Source organism: Crocodylus siamensis, chromosome 7, assembly GCF_052110815.1.
Source record: "Crocodylus siamensis isolate JL-2025a chromosome 7, ASM5211081v1, whole genome shotgun sequence".
NCBI classification, from domain to species: domain Eukaryota; kingdom Metazoa; phylum Chordata; order Crocodylia; family Crocodylidae; genus Crocodylus; species Crocodylus siamensis.
In genome coordinates, this window is record NC_143401.1 from 10047249 (window position 1) to 10060100 (window position 12852).

The 12852-nt window shown below is 50.2% G+C and overlaps 1 protein-coding gene across 1 annotated transcript in view; it reads left to right on the plus strand.

Annotated features, from left to right (window-relative positions):
- The window catches only part of LOC149859472 (discoidin, CUB and LCCL domain-containing protein 1-like), a 54278-nt gene extending 47078 nt beyond the window's left edge, over positions 1–7200 (plus strand). The window contains exons 12-15 of the mRNA XM_090058182.1: positions 1467–1557; positions 3067–3104; positions 3811–3933; positions 5961–7200. Coding sequence (XP_089914308.1) covers positions 1467–1557; positions 3067–3104; positions 3811–3933; positions 5961–6481 — 773 coding nt within the window. The 3' untranslated portion in view covers positions 6482–7200. The remainder of the gene's footprint in view (positions 1–1466; positions 1558–3066; positions 3105–3810; positions 3934–5960) is intronic.
- The last annotated feature ends 5652 nt before the right edge of the window (positions 7201–12852 follow it).

The following is a 12852-nucleotide window of genomic DNA, read 5'->3' on the forward strand; positions in this document are numbered from 1 at the left end:
AAGATCAGTCACACAAGGGACAACTACAAGCCCCAGCCTTGCTCCAAAAGGCAGTTTCCCCGAGCGCCTACCAGGCTGGGCTAAGGGGAAGCAGTATTTGCATCATGTGGAAGGGAAAGGAATAAACTGAGAAGAGATGGGAGAAATCTGACCACAGCAAAAGGTGCAATTCCTGTCCAGGGCATCACTTTCACAGTTTTGTCCCTTTCAGAAGAGATTCAGGCCCTTAAATAAATGAGTATTTAGCCAGAATCCCCAGCCAGTAATACTAGTGTCACTGGAGCAAGGCTGAGGCCTCAGTGGAGTTATGCTGCATTTACAATGGCTCAGCTGAGATCACGGGTTGCCATGAACAGCTCCCTTCCTCTCTGGACAAGTCATTAAGACGTATCCCTTCTGTTCCAATCCTCTTCAGCCAGAATTTGTCCCCTTGAGTTTACTTAACTACACAGCAAGCACCTGCTTATTAATTGCAAGGGGCAGGGGAACAAAGGTCAGCTGAGAGTCTTTTCCCCAAGACGTGCATTGTAATAGGAAGGGGAGTAGGGTGGCCATCATAGTGGACATTCTGGTTTTCTGCTACTCTGTCCTCTATTGATACGAAACCTGACACCTTTATGTCCTCTATTTTTCTCTTTCAAGAGAAAATTATAGGACAGAGAGGCGTTGGATTTTGTATCAATAGAGGACAGAGGACAACCAGACTGTCCTCTATGATGGCCGCCCTAAGGAGAATGTGAAGGAGAAGCTCAAGCAATTCTTGCTAATGTGACATGGTTCCTGGAATATTTCCCCATGGGGGTTGGTTTTTTTAACTCGCTCCCCACCAAAACTCTCAAATTGGGTGACCTCAGGAGTCATCCCAGTGAAGCCAGTATCACTACACTGTGGTAAACTCAGAGCCACCCCTGAAGAAAGTGGGGTTGCACTGATGCTGAGTGGGTGCAAGAGCAGAATTTGGCTTCATGTTTTGTTGGTAATAAGCAGGGATCTGCACCCCCACTCTCAGCTGAGGGAGCCTGTAGCTCTAATAGGGCTCCAGCTGAGCTCTGTGGGTGTTTATACATGTACTCCAGGAGGGTGTGCAAAGCCGTTCTAATTAAGCACCCAAGTGTCTTGTCTTGTGTATCAGCGTCCCTGCTCTAAAAATGGTGGTGGGGGTGCTTTAACTAAAGCTCATCAAATGAGCTTTAATTAAAGGGCCCCTGCTGCCATTTTCAAGTGCAGGGATGCTGATGTCTGCTGGAGCACGGTAATTACCATGTTCCAGCAGACATCATTAATCATGTCTGCTCCGACACACTGTAATTACAGTGCAACGGAGCAGCCTCGTGTATAAGCACCCCATGCGTCTGCAGTGGTGGAGTGAAGCCTGTGTCCTGTGTGTGCTCTGCAAGGAACAGGCATCATGTAGCCCTTTGCCTTGAATGCAGAGCTCTTTGCTCACCTCCTGCTTCCTTCCCCAGGCTCCTTGTTACTGGTAATGCTGCTTATCGGGGGATTTGTGCTGCTTTCCTCCAGCCTCTTGCTGCTGGCTTTTCTGTGCCGCAAAAAAAGGTAAGTGGCATTTTTCCTGGCCTCTGCCCTGCTGCCTTTTTTCTCCTTTCCCATGCTCCGTGCCTCCTCCCCATCAGTCAGTGAGTGAGCCCTCTCCCTGGGGCAGTCAGGCACTCTCCCATGTAACCAGCCTCTATGGCAGGGGTGGGCAAAATGTGGCCTGTGGGCCAGATGCGGCTTGCCAGGTCATTCTATCCAGCCCACGGGGCCCCTAAAAAATTTAGAAAATTAATACTTATCTGCTCCTGGCTGCCTGTCATGTGGCCCTCGATGGCTTGCCAAAACCAATAAGCAGCCCTCTGCCCGAAATAACAGAGCAGGGCTGTTCCAGCACCAGGCAATCCCCACAGGACATGCCTCTGAGGATCATGTCTGCACAAGGAGGTGGAGTCTGGATTTTGTCCAGCTCAGGGATGCAAGAGCTGCTTTCCTAGGACTTCACCTGCGGTAATAGTATCTGAGCACAGTTGCACCTGGGACCTGTGTTCTCAAACCATGCTACCCAGCAGCCAAGGTGCACAGGCATTTCCCGCTGGTGACCTGGCTGCAGCCCTTTCAGCCTCTGGGACTCTTGTCCCACTGAGAAGAAAATCACCCACCCCCCACCCAAACCTTGAGCAAGCAGCTGAACCTGTACAACCTAGATTATTCTCCCCACTTCATTGAGGGGGAAAGTGATGCTCAGAAAGGCAGAGTGAGGTACGCCACACTATAGACGTCCATGACACAGTCTGGGATAGAAACCAGCAGGGGTCCTGGCTCCCAGTGCCCTGCCATGACCGCTACACCGTGCTGTTGCATTTGTTTCCATGCCATCAGACTATCACATCCCTCCTTTCCAATAGCAACAACAACGTTCCCAAGGATGTTCAAAGGCAATCTTCTCTCTGCATCCTTCACAGCTCCCCACAGAAGTCCTTGACCATTCACTGCAGGTCAAGGAGAAAGCAGATCAGCTACTGGGGCACCCAGAGGAAAATTGTCTTTGTCTCATGTGGCAGAGAGCAACACTTCGGACAGTTGTGTGCAGGCCAGTTCCAGCGAACTGGGATCCAGTTACTGCATACCATGAGTTTGCAGATGGAGCAGCAAGATTCAGCCTTTCAGGGCACTTTCTGTCTGCAACAAGTGATCAGGAATATGGCACCAGAGCTCTGTGCAGCTGGAACTCTTGGCTCCCCGGGCCTATGATCACCCTGTGATTTTTGGGCACCGCTTGAGTAGCTGTGAATTCACCTGTGTGCTCCCAGCTGCCCTCAAGGTGCCCAGGGGCAGTGCCTGGGAAGCTGTGGCTGTCACAAAGCTTGGTGTTAGTTTGCAGGGCAAAGTTGGTTCAAAGCCAGTTTCCACCTGGGCCTGGTTCAGGGTGAATGGGCTGCTCTGAGCTGCAATTAATGACTGGGAGCATGTGGTGGCTTCCTGTGGCACGGAGACGGTCCAGCCCCTCCATGCTGAGATGCTGCAGAGCAGCTGTCCGATTACCTTGTTTCCCTTCTCTTTTTCTGGCAGGAAGACAACAGCAGATCTGAACTGCAGCCTGATGACAGGTACGTGCAGCCTTAGTTCCAGTGTGAAATAACCCACTGGGAGGTTAGTCGGGTGGCAAACAGCCTGCCTGGGACTTCCCAAAGCACCCGGGAGGGTCGGGCACCAGGCATGGGTTATTATGATGTTACCAGAGTAATGAGCCTGCTGGCAGCTGGCAGGCTGCTGAGCAGGGGTGTCAACAAAAGCAGAGCCAGTTCAAGCCCTCGGCCAGGCTGCTTCTCAATGAGGGTGGGAATCCCCTGGGTGCAGTTGAGGCCTGGGTCTTGTGCTGGTCTCCTGCGCAGGGGTAATTTCACTCTCTCTGCTGCTGAGTACATGACCCTACACTGGGCTAGTGTTCAGAAGCAGTCTCCTTTTACAGAGCCACCAGGGTCCTGATGAGCCCTGCAGTTGTAGGGCTTTTTCTCCATATGAGATACCCCCCAGGAACTGTTCAGACCCCCCAGGATCTGAACACCTCAGTCTTTAATGCACTTATTTTGGTAACAACCCTGTGAGGTGATGCAGTGCCATAATCCCCATAGTACAGAGGGGAAACTGAGGCAGAGAGAGACTAAGTGAATTGGTCAGGGGCACACAGGAAGCGGGTGGCAGAGCAGGGAGGTAAACCCAAGCCTCCCAAGTCCTAGGCTAATGCCCTGAGCACTGGCCCATCCTTCTTCCGGACCCATATGCAGCTCATGCCTGAGGTGCTTCTCTCCGTAGGGTACCCAAAATCAGAGTGCAGCCAAGTGTGTTCCCTGGGGAGCCTGCAGCCACCCAGCTCGGAGCTGACTTCATTCCCAATGTCGGGGACCCCGGGGGACCTCAACAGGGCTCATTCACCAGGTAACTGAGAAGCTGGGTGTTTAATCAGAGGTCTGGTACTACATCCCTGCCCTCCCCTTGCCCCATCTGCAGGGCCTGCTCTGGCTTCATAGAGCTCAAGCAGGTGAGCTTCCTCAGCAGGCCACCACCCCATCTACCTGAGCTCCCCCTCCAGACAGCATCAGTCTAGACAAGACAAGCCAGATGCACTGAGATTTCCAAGGGAACCCCCTTCCCTTAACCCTTGGCACAGCAGCTCTTTATACTTATGGGCCAACAGCTGGTCTTTTTCGCACGTTCCTGCATGTGGGTCTGCATCATTAGCCCTGTTGTACAGGTGGGAAGACTGAGGCCCAGAGATGCAATGTGATTTTCCGAAGTCACATACTGAGTCAGTGGCAGTTCTTTAAATGGATCCCAGGTTTCCAGAAGCAGGAATAGAAGTCACAAGTCCCAACTCCCAGCCTCCTACCTAGTCTAAACCTGCATATATGCAGGCCATGCAGTCTACTACCCACACACATGAACCAGCAAGGACTAGATCTACGATCAGTTGTTTTTCCTCTTGCCAGCAGAGAGAACAGGAGTCTGTGGAGAATGCAGAGCTGCTGGCAGTGGGCAGGGGCACAACCTCCATCCCAGGGGGGCAGGGCTATTTACCCAAAGAGGAGATGAACTAAGGGGCTGGGAGGAAAGAGGCTGAAATCTGCTGGCCCTGGAGGGGTAGCCATGGTAGTCCAAGTATGCTTCAAGCCCAGACTGGCAAGGCAGGACTGGCACTCAGAGTAGCTGTATTGGTGCTCTCTCCTCCTGCAGAGAGGCTTAGCAGGTGCAAGTACACCTTGACCAGGGGTCAGAGGGCATTGAGATCAGCTGCAGATAATGGAGTTGCACCGGGGCAGCTTCTCTGGCAGCTGTGAGGGGACAAAACTTCCCTTTGAGGCATGGCTAGAGTGTGTGTGTTTCTGTGCACCCCTATGCTGGGTGACAGGGGTGGGGGTTTATGAACCCAGCCCCTTTCTCTGTCTTAGTTCAGGTCTGCACTGCAGCCCTCTGCTCAATAGTGGGATCAAGCAAGAGCAGCTTTCTCCCTTCCCCATCCGGTGTCAGCTGGCAATCCTGCCAGCTCCCCTGTGCAGCTCACAGCAGCCCTAACTTGTGCCAGCTACCAAGGGCCCGAGCAGCAGGGCAGAACCAAGGGTCCCTCCACTAGGCCTCCCTCCCTCCTGCGTCAGAGGCTGCTCTGCCTGAGGCACAGAGAGCTGGGGACCCTTGCCTCTGCACCTGCTGGCCTTGTCTGGCAGGGGAACCAAGAAGCCAGAACAGTGCGTCTCTGGGCTTGTATATGTGCATGCCTGCTCCTTCTGTGTGTCTTTGTTAGTGCGGATGTGTGTGGTCCCCCCGCTCCTGCTCCATAGGTTTTCCAGCCCTTTGTCCAACCCCAGCTGATCTCCTCCCCATAATCACTCATCTGGCCTCTGGGCAAGAGGCACAGAGGGTTAATTCCCACTGGCAGGTGTTGTTTGTCTGGCACTTTGTTCAGGGCTGCGGCTGCCGGTTGTGCAGCATAGCTAAGGAAGGAGTGAGAGTGCCCATTAATTACCACCCAGCACAGCCGGGCTGAAACACTTGGCCCATTGACTTCCCTCCTCGAGGAGCGAACAACAGCCTCAAGCTCAGAGCTGGGGAGGGGAACAGGCCCAAGTCCAGCAGCCAACATCTGGGTGCTGGTGCAGCTGATGGCAGCGCTGTCCCTACAAAAGGGGCAGCCAGGCAGAAGGAGGGCAGGGGACTGGGACACTGACTGAACACAGTGGCTGAGTGTTGAGGCCTCGCCTGCACCAGCTGAGCCAGCTCTCAGCTTGATGGAAGCCTGGAAGGGCCAGCGAGCTGCCTCTTCTCTGGAGCAGCAAGCATCTGGATAGGGGCAAAACCAGGGCAGCTAGCAAGCCCTTCATAGCTCAGTCTGACCAGCCTCTGCCAGCTGCATAGGGCCATCCACCTCGAGCCTTGCAACTCTTCAAGCCTGTGCTGCTCTTCCTTTGCAGAATATGCTGAGCCCGATGTGGTCCAGGTCAGCCCCAGCAGCCAGACAGCCCCGTCCACCTTCAAACCCGCTCTTGACGAAGGCTACACGCTCCCACTGGTGATGAACCACTATGACGTGCCGGGGAAGTACCACGAGTACGCAGAGCCCCTGCCACCGGAGCCTGAGTACGCCACACCCTTCATGGAGCAGGGGACTGAGGCTGGGGGCCCTGCTGCCAGGAAGAACGCCTGTGTCATCAAAGTGGTCCCCAACACCCAAGGCTGGGTGGGGACCCTCACCTTGCCAGCACCCTCAGGTGTCCCTTCCCCGTACGACTTTCCCACTCAGCGGCCCGGTGAGACTCTGACGGATGCGACAGCAGACCCCCACAAGGCCAGTGTCGTGTACACAGGGCCCCAGCCTGGACGGACTCCCAGCCCGCGGGGAGACCTCCCCACTGCACCCCATGCCTCCCCAGAGGGTCACTGCTTTCAGCTCAGAGACTCCCCCCTCACACACATTTACCATGAGCCACTGTAAGGCTGCAGAGAGGGGACTCGCGTGGGACACGCCAGGTAGCTTGGGAAAGGGGGTCTGGCTGCACTGGGAAAGCAGCACCAGGTCTACGCAGGGTCCTTGGAGCAAAAGGACCTGGCCCGACCCATCACCAGCAAAGGGAATTTCAGTAGCCGTGAGAGCTACATGGTGGCACTGAACTGCACGAAGCCGCTCTAACTCTGTGACCGTTTTCTTTTGTTTGGGTTGTTTTCTGCCTGTAACGTAATAGATGCCCCCGATGATCTTCCCCTTCCAAGTAGGTCTCGAAAGGATGGTGTCAAGAGAAAAAACAATCATATTAAATATATATATATATATATATCCGTACACATACACATGCATATTTCCTTTGCATATGCTGCTGGCACTAGTGTTGTCTTCATAACCAGCGCTGTGCCACGGGCACTACCCGGGGGGAGGGGCGCCCCCTGCTGCCCCACCCGCTCACTAATGCCTCCCTCCCACTTACTGGGACTGGGACTTCACAAACCCGTGGCTTGTCAGCCCTGAGGCTCCGTTCAGTGTGGACTTATTTTTTTAACCCTAATTCACGGTAGAACTTGTTAAATTGGTTTCACTTTTTGTTTCTAGTTAGTTTCAGTTGCTGAATCGCTCTCTTTCCCGTAGGTGTGTGTGTGTGCATACGTGCATGCGTGTGTACAGGGGAGCTGAAACAGTGGCTGCTTTTCTTTAAATAGCAAATGGAAACAGCACAGAAATATGTCAGGGGCACATAAAATATGTAAAAAACCCAACAAACTCTATTCTTTCTCCACTGGGTCTCCCCATCCCAGGGCCCAATCCAGCAAATATTTATATCCTATCTTGCCTTGAGTAATCCCATTGGTTTTTAAGGAAGTAAAAGTACTCTGGGTGTTCCTGGCAAACAGTGATCCTGTGTTAGAGGAGTTAGGATTAAGAGAATTGCCCTTGTGTACTCCTAAGGGACGCTTCAGCTTCATTATTGATCAATAGGGCAACGTTCCTAGTGGTGGAGGAAAAAGCCTTGCAAAGGTGATAGCTTGGAGCATGGCTTATGAAGGTGAGTTACAGACTTGCAGCTGTTCTGTGTGATCAGTCCGCTAACCTCTGCCTGTCTCCCTGTCATTATCACAAGGCTGAGATACTGGCGTCAATACTCCATCCTGGATCTGGGGGAAGGGACAAAACCGCAGTGAGCATGGTATTCAGTTCTGACCCATGTACCAGCCTGGCCTCATCCCTGTGGTACTTAAAAGGGACAGCGTATGTCCCACAGGGGAAATTTGCTTAATAGCTGTTTCTGTAATGGCAGACACATGCATGAGCAGAACCCATGCAAAAGCAACCAACCATCCTGAATTTGGAGGCTATGCCCTGATGTCCCCAAAGACACCTTGAAAAAGAGATTTTTGTCCCAAACATTCCCGCAGCACCAGGTAGGATCTACTCTACTGCATCCGTCTTGCAGGGGTGCAGCCTGCTTCTGCATGAATGCACCTGTACCACTTCCAGCTGAAGTAGCCGTGGACTACTTCCTATGCTAAAAGCAACGGAGTCATATTCACACACCAGAGCATGAGCCCATTCTTAATGCTGCACTGAGGCAGCTGTACTCACTGAAACCAGTAGTGGTATAAACAGCTTCTGAGGTTGGCAGAGTGTCTGGGCCCAAGTTCCAGTGTCTGCTCCCAGGAAGTTGGTTGCATTAACCCCATTTCATTGTCAGCATCGATCCTTCCTGGCTGTTCCTACAGAATGAACTGCGGCCCAGGAGCCTCGCTGGCTGCTCAGTCCCGTAGGTGGGGAGGGAAGCCTCAAACTCCACCATGGGCTGTCTCACAATGTGCCCCTGGGGAATGGATCACACCTGTGTTGCGTGTGCTCATCATCAAAGCCATGCAGGTACGCCCCTGCAGTGATACACACGTGCTCCATACAGATCTCTGCATGGTCTTTTCCATATGAATGCTCCCACTCATTCACAGACCACCTCCGCCCCTGCATGCTGGCAGCAAGGCAGAGCAGAGGAAACAAAACCTGTTCCTTTGGAGGCAACTCTCAGCCCACCATGGGGTTCTGTTAACACTCAGCAAGCAGATTCAGAAAGCTGGGCATGGGGCTCAGTTGTGTTTCACCACAGACCCATCCAGCATGGCACTCGGCAAGAACACCTCAGGCACATGCAAGGCAAGGGAACTGTCAAGTCGGTGTGTGTGCGTGTACACACACCTTGTGTGCATGGTACCTTGGGGTGGAGTAGGTGGCCTGATCACTCAGTAGTGTTCATTAGCTGTTCCAAGCACCACGGACGTGGCTGTCCTGCATCTGGTCCAGCTTGAGGATTCTGCTCCGGAGCAGGATAAGGTTTTAGCATACACGCCGCCTGAGCCACTTTACCACAATCTACTACAGGATTGTGCCAAAGATCCCCCTTGTGACCCCACGACCAACCCCCCAGCAATCGTCCTTGCAGCGTTAAGCCCTTCATGCTCTTGACTCTGAAGAAATAAGCTATTGTGGATGGATGCTGGCCATGTCTACACAAGATGCGGACTATGCAGTAGCTTGTTAGTATTGCGCAGTAGCATCTCATGGCACGAAGCATGACGCAACTCTGCCGCACAGTAGTAACAAGCTACTGTGCAGTCAGTGTCACTAAAAAGCCATTCGGGAATGCTACTGTGTATGCAAGTATTAAATGCCTGCGCAGTGAGAACTGTGCAGTCAGCATCTTGTGTAGATGCGGCCGGCAAGTCTCTGATCCATCTCCCATTAGAATTAGTGGAAAGATTTCCCTTGACTGTGGTGGGATTTGGGAAGGGCTCTGAGTGCCATGGCTTAGTACAGCAGCTTCCCTATGTAGGATGCAACATGAAATCTCCTGAATGGCATTGGTCCTTTTGAGTCTCATGGGAGATACTGTACAGGTACAACAGCCTGTTTTCTCAGTTAAGAGCATGAAAAGGTTAACAGCATTACAACTCTGCCACTCTTTTGAACTGACAGCACATCAGTGATGCTATTCTGGAGGGCTTCTCATGCACTAGGATTGCTTGGGGATTTGTATATCAAAGTACCTGCATTTTCCCAAAGGGCAGTCAGCCAGTTCCAAATAAAAACTACATTCACTTAAGCACCTGGCCCAGGGGCCTTGAAGCCAAATGGGCTGGACCCTTGTCTGCTGTACATCAGCCTTGCTCTTTGGCGCTATGCTGCTTTGTGCCAGGGGAGGGTCTGGTTGCAATGGGTGAGCCAGACAATGTACTCTCCTTCTGCAGAGGTCTCATCCCCAGCAGTGTGTTGCACCCAGAACAGGTTTCCGGAAAGAGAAGTGCCTCTTTCTTTGCTATATGGTTTGACTAACAAATGAGTGATCTTTCCATGCTCAAGCCATGGGGCTCAGAGGGGACTAATCTGTTGGATTTACATTGCATGTCACAGATTCTAGGCACTATTGGACCAGTCATTATGAGTCCTCACACCACTATTGGGAAAAAGCCATGAATCCTTGCAGCTACCTTACATGGGAGGAAACAGAGGCATGCAGCAGAATAGCAAGTTTCTTTACAACACAAGGGACTCAGCTGCTCCTCTTTCCTTTCTCACCATTCCTCTGCAGCATGCTGTTTTCCAAAAACCCGCAAGCCCAATTCACAGCCTTTGCTCTGACCTCTAGGTCACATGGACCTCAACTGGGAGGCCAAAAAGGTGGAAGTCAGCAGCCTGGCATGCAATAGCTTCTCCTTTTTGGATACAAAATATGCTGGGTTTCAGGAGCTGTGCACCTGGCAAAAATGACTTCCTTCCAAGAGGTCCCACCCACAGCCATCAGTATATTGGGATGCACCTCTGCCATCACTCTCCAGGATAAGCAGTTAGAGGAGAAAAGGTTTCCTGGGTCACTTCTCCCCTCTTCGTGCAGTCCCTCAGCACCCTCCACTAACACTTGTCCTTGCCTATTTGCAAGTAGTACAATTTAACACTGAAAAGGTTTCATGTTTGCAAGAGATGTGTTTAAAAGACACAAGTATTTACAGGATCCAAGTTCTCTGTCTACCTATGATGAAACTCAGTCCACTTGGCTAAGCATGTGTTCATGTTTGCACATGCATACACACACACACGCGCGCGCACACAATCTACATTTGGCCCGCTGTTAGCAGTACATGCATTACACAGAGCCCTTCAGTATAACCAACCATAAAAATAAGAGTGATCACAGCTCTTGAAGGCAGCAATAACTGTCTCTTTCCCTTCACCAGTCTCCCTTTTCCTCTTAGATTCAAATGATCATTCATAGCAATGTTTTAAGTGGGAGGAAAGATCTAGAAGGAGCTTAACTGAAAACATGGAAACCAACTGTAACTGTGTGCTGCCAGGAGAAAGCCCTGGGTTGAAAAAAAAACAGTGCACAGAAAGCAGAACACTGGCTGACAAATTGGTTAACCCCTTGGTATGTATTTTAAGTACAAATAATGCCCCAATTAAAATCTAACAGCAAGGAGGAGTCCTCTTATTGCAAAGAGCAAAGAATAATTCAAGCCACAAAAAACAGAGAAAACTGTACATACCAGGGCCTTGGGAGTGATTTTCTAAAGCAGATGAAATAATAGGGGTTAAATATATTTCCTGGGTGAGAAAAAGCAAGGAGAATGATTCTTTTCATATTTTGGCAGCAAGGCATATTCCTTGTAATGTAATTAATTTTTAGAGGAAAAGAGCAGTTTAAAAAAAAATTTGCAAGAAGGATTGCTAAGGCTAGGAATCACTGGGCGTGTCTATACTTTCATTAATAGTTTAGTACCTGTAATATAACAGTTACTAACTTAATGCACCGTAATCAGCACTACTGCACATTAATGCAGATGAATGCTTTTTGCGTGACCATGCGCATTGGACTCAATCTACTGTGCATTAGCACATTTTGCCATCCATGGCAATGTGCAGTAAAATTAGTCCAATGCACAGGAAGCATCTTGTGTAGATGCACTCCCTGAGAATTTGCAACCAAGCAGAAGAGGAAGCAGAATAAGCTCTTAAATTCTGAAGACTTGGGAAAATATAGTTATTAGGATGGGAAATCTCCCTTTTCTCAACAAACCCTAACGTATAGAGTAGGGTTAGAGTGATGCTGTAGCTGTGATGTTCCAGGAAGTATGTGAGAATCAAGGATTTTTTGGAAGTAATATATTTTATTGAACCTATTGCATAGTTGGGCAAAGGTTTAGATAAGCTTTCCAATGCAAAAGCATTCTTCTTCAGGTCTCAGGTCTTGCATTGGAAAACTTGTCTACCTTTATGCCAGCTAGGCTGCTGGTCCTATAAAAGCCCTCCCTGCAACCCCAATCCTTGCCCAATGTATATAGAACATACATAGAAGCTGAGGAAGAAGGCCAAAACTTATGCCTCTCTGAATGAATTAGCCTGTAAGGCAGAGGCATGGTTAGGTATGTTCATGAGCATTAGATTACATATTTTATAGATTATATATTTTATATATTCTATAGATTAACCAAAGTAGTTTTGTTTTACACACACATACACCCCCAAAACTATATTGAGAGACATAGTTAGCAGTTAGTCTAAAGTCAAACAGAAGGCAGGATAAAAGGCACTTTATAGATTAACCCAAGTAAATGCATAGTTATAGCATCTGATGAGGTGACCTTCAGGCCATGAAAGCTCGTGTTGCATCCAGGTTGATGGTAGCTTTCCTAAGAGGTTGGATTATGGAGTGTACAGGATGGTTTGGATAGAGATGATCCTGGCTCAGGCAGGGGCTGGGCTAGATAACCTCTGGAAATCCCTGCCAGCCTGACTCCTCTATGACCGATCTATCTATCTATCTATCTAATGTAGATAAAATGTATACTGGGCTGTTGGCTGTAGCCATGTTGGTCTAAGGACATAGGCAGGCAAGTTCTTTGGGCAGATGTGATATATTTCATTAGACCAACTGAGTAGCTAGAAAAAAGTTCTTAGCAAGCTTTTGGGTGCAGTGAGATCTCCAAGGAATGAAAGGAGCTGAAAGTGTGACAGGATGTCAGTGAGGATGTAAATAGGTGGAAATTAGGAAAATAGTGGGTAGAGAAGGGAAGGGATGGGGAATATGGGGGCGGGGGGAGCCAAAGGTAAGTAAGGGAGACCACTGTAGTAGTTTTCCAAGGTAGAAGAGAGGCAGTCTGTGAAAAAGTAAGTAGCTGGGAATTAGGAAGACAAGGGGCGGAAGAGGAGGGGAGCAAGGGGGAGAAATGCAAATGTGTAAAAGGTCAGGTCTGGCAGGTCCCTGGTGAATCAGATGTCAGGCAGGCTGTAATGTATCATATATCCAATGTCTATATTGAGTCCATGATTTTTTTGTATCCAGTAGA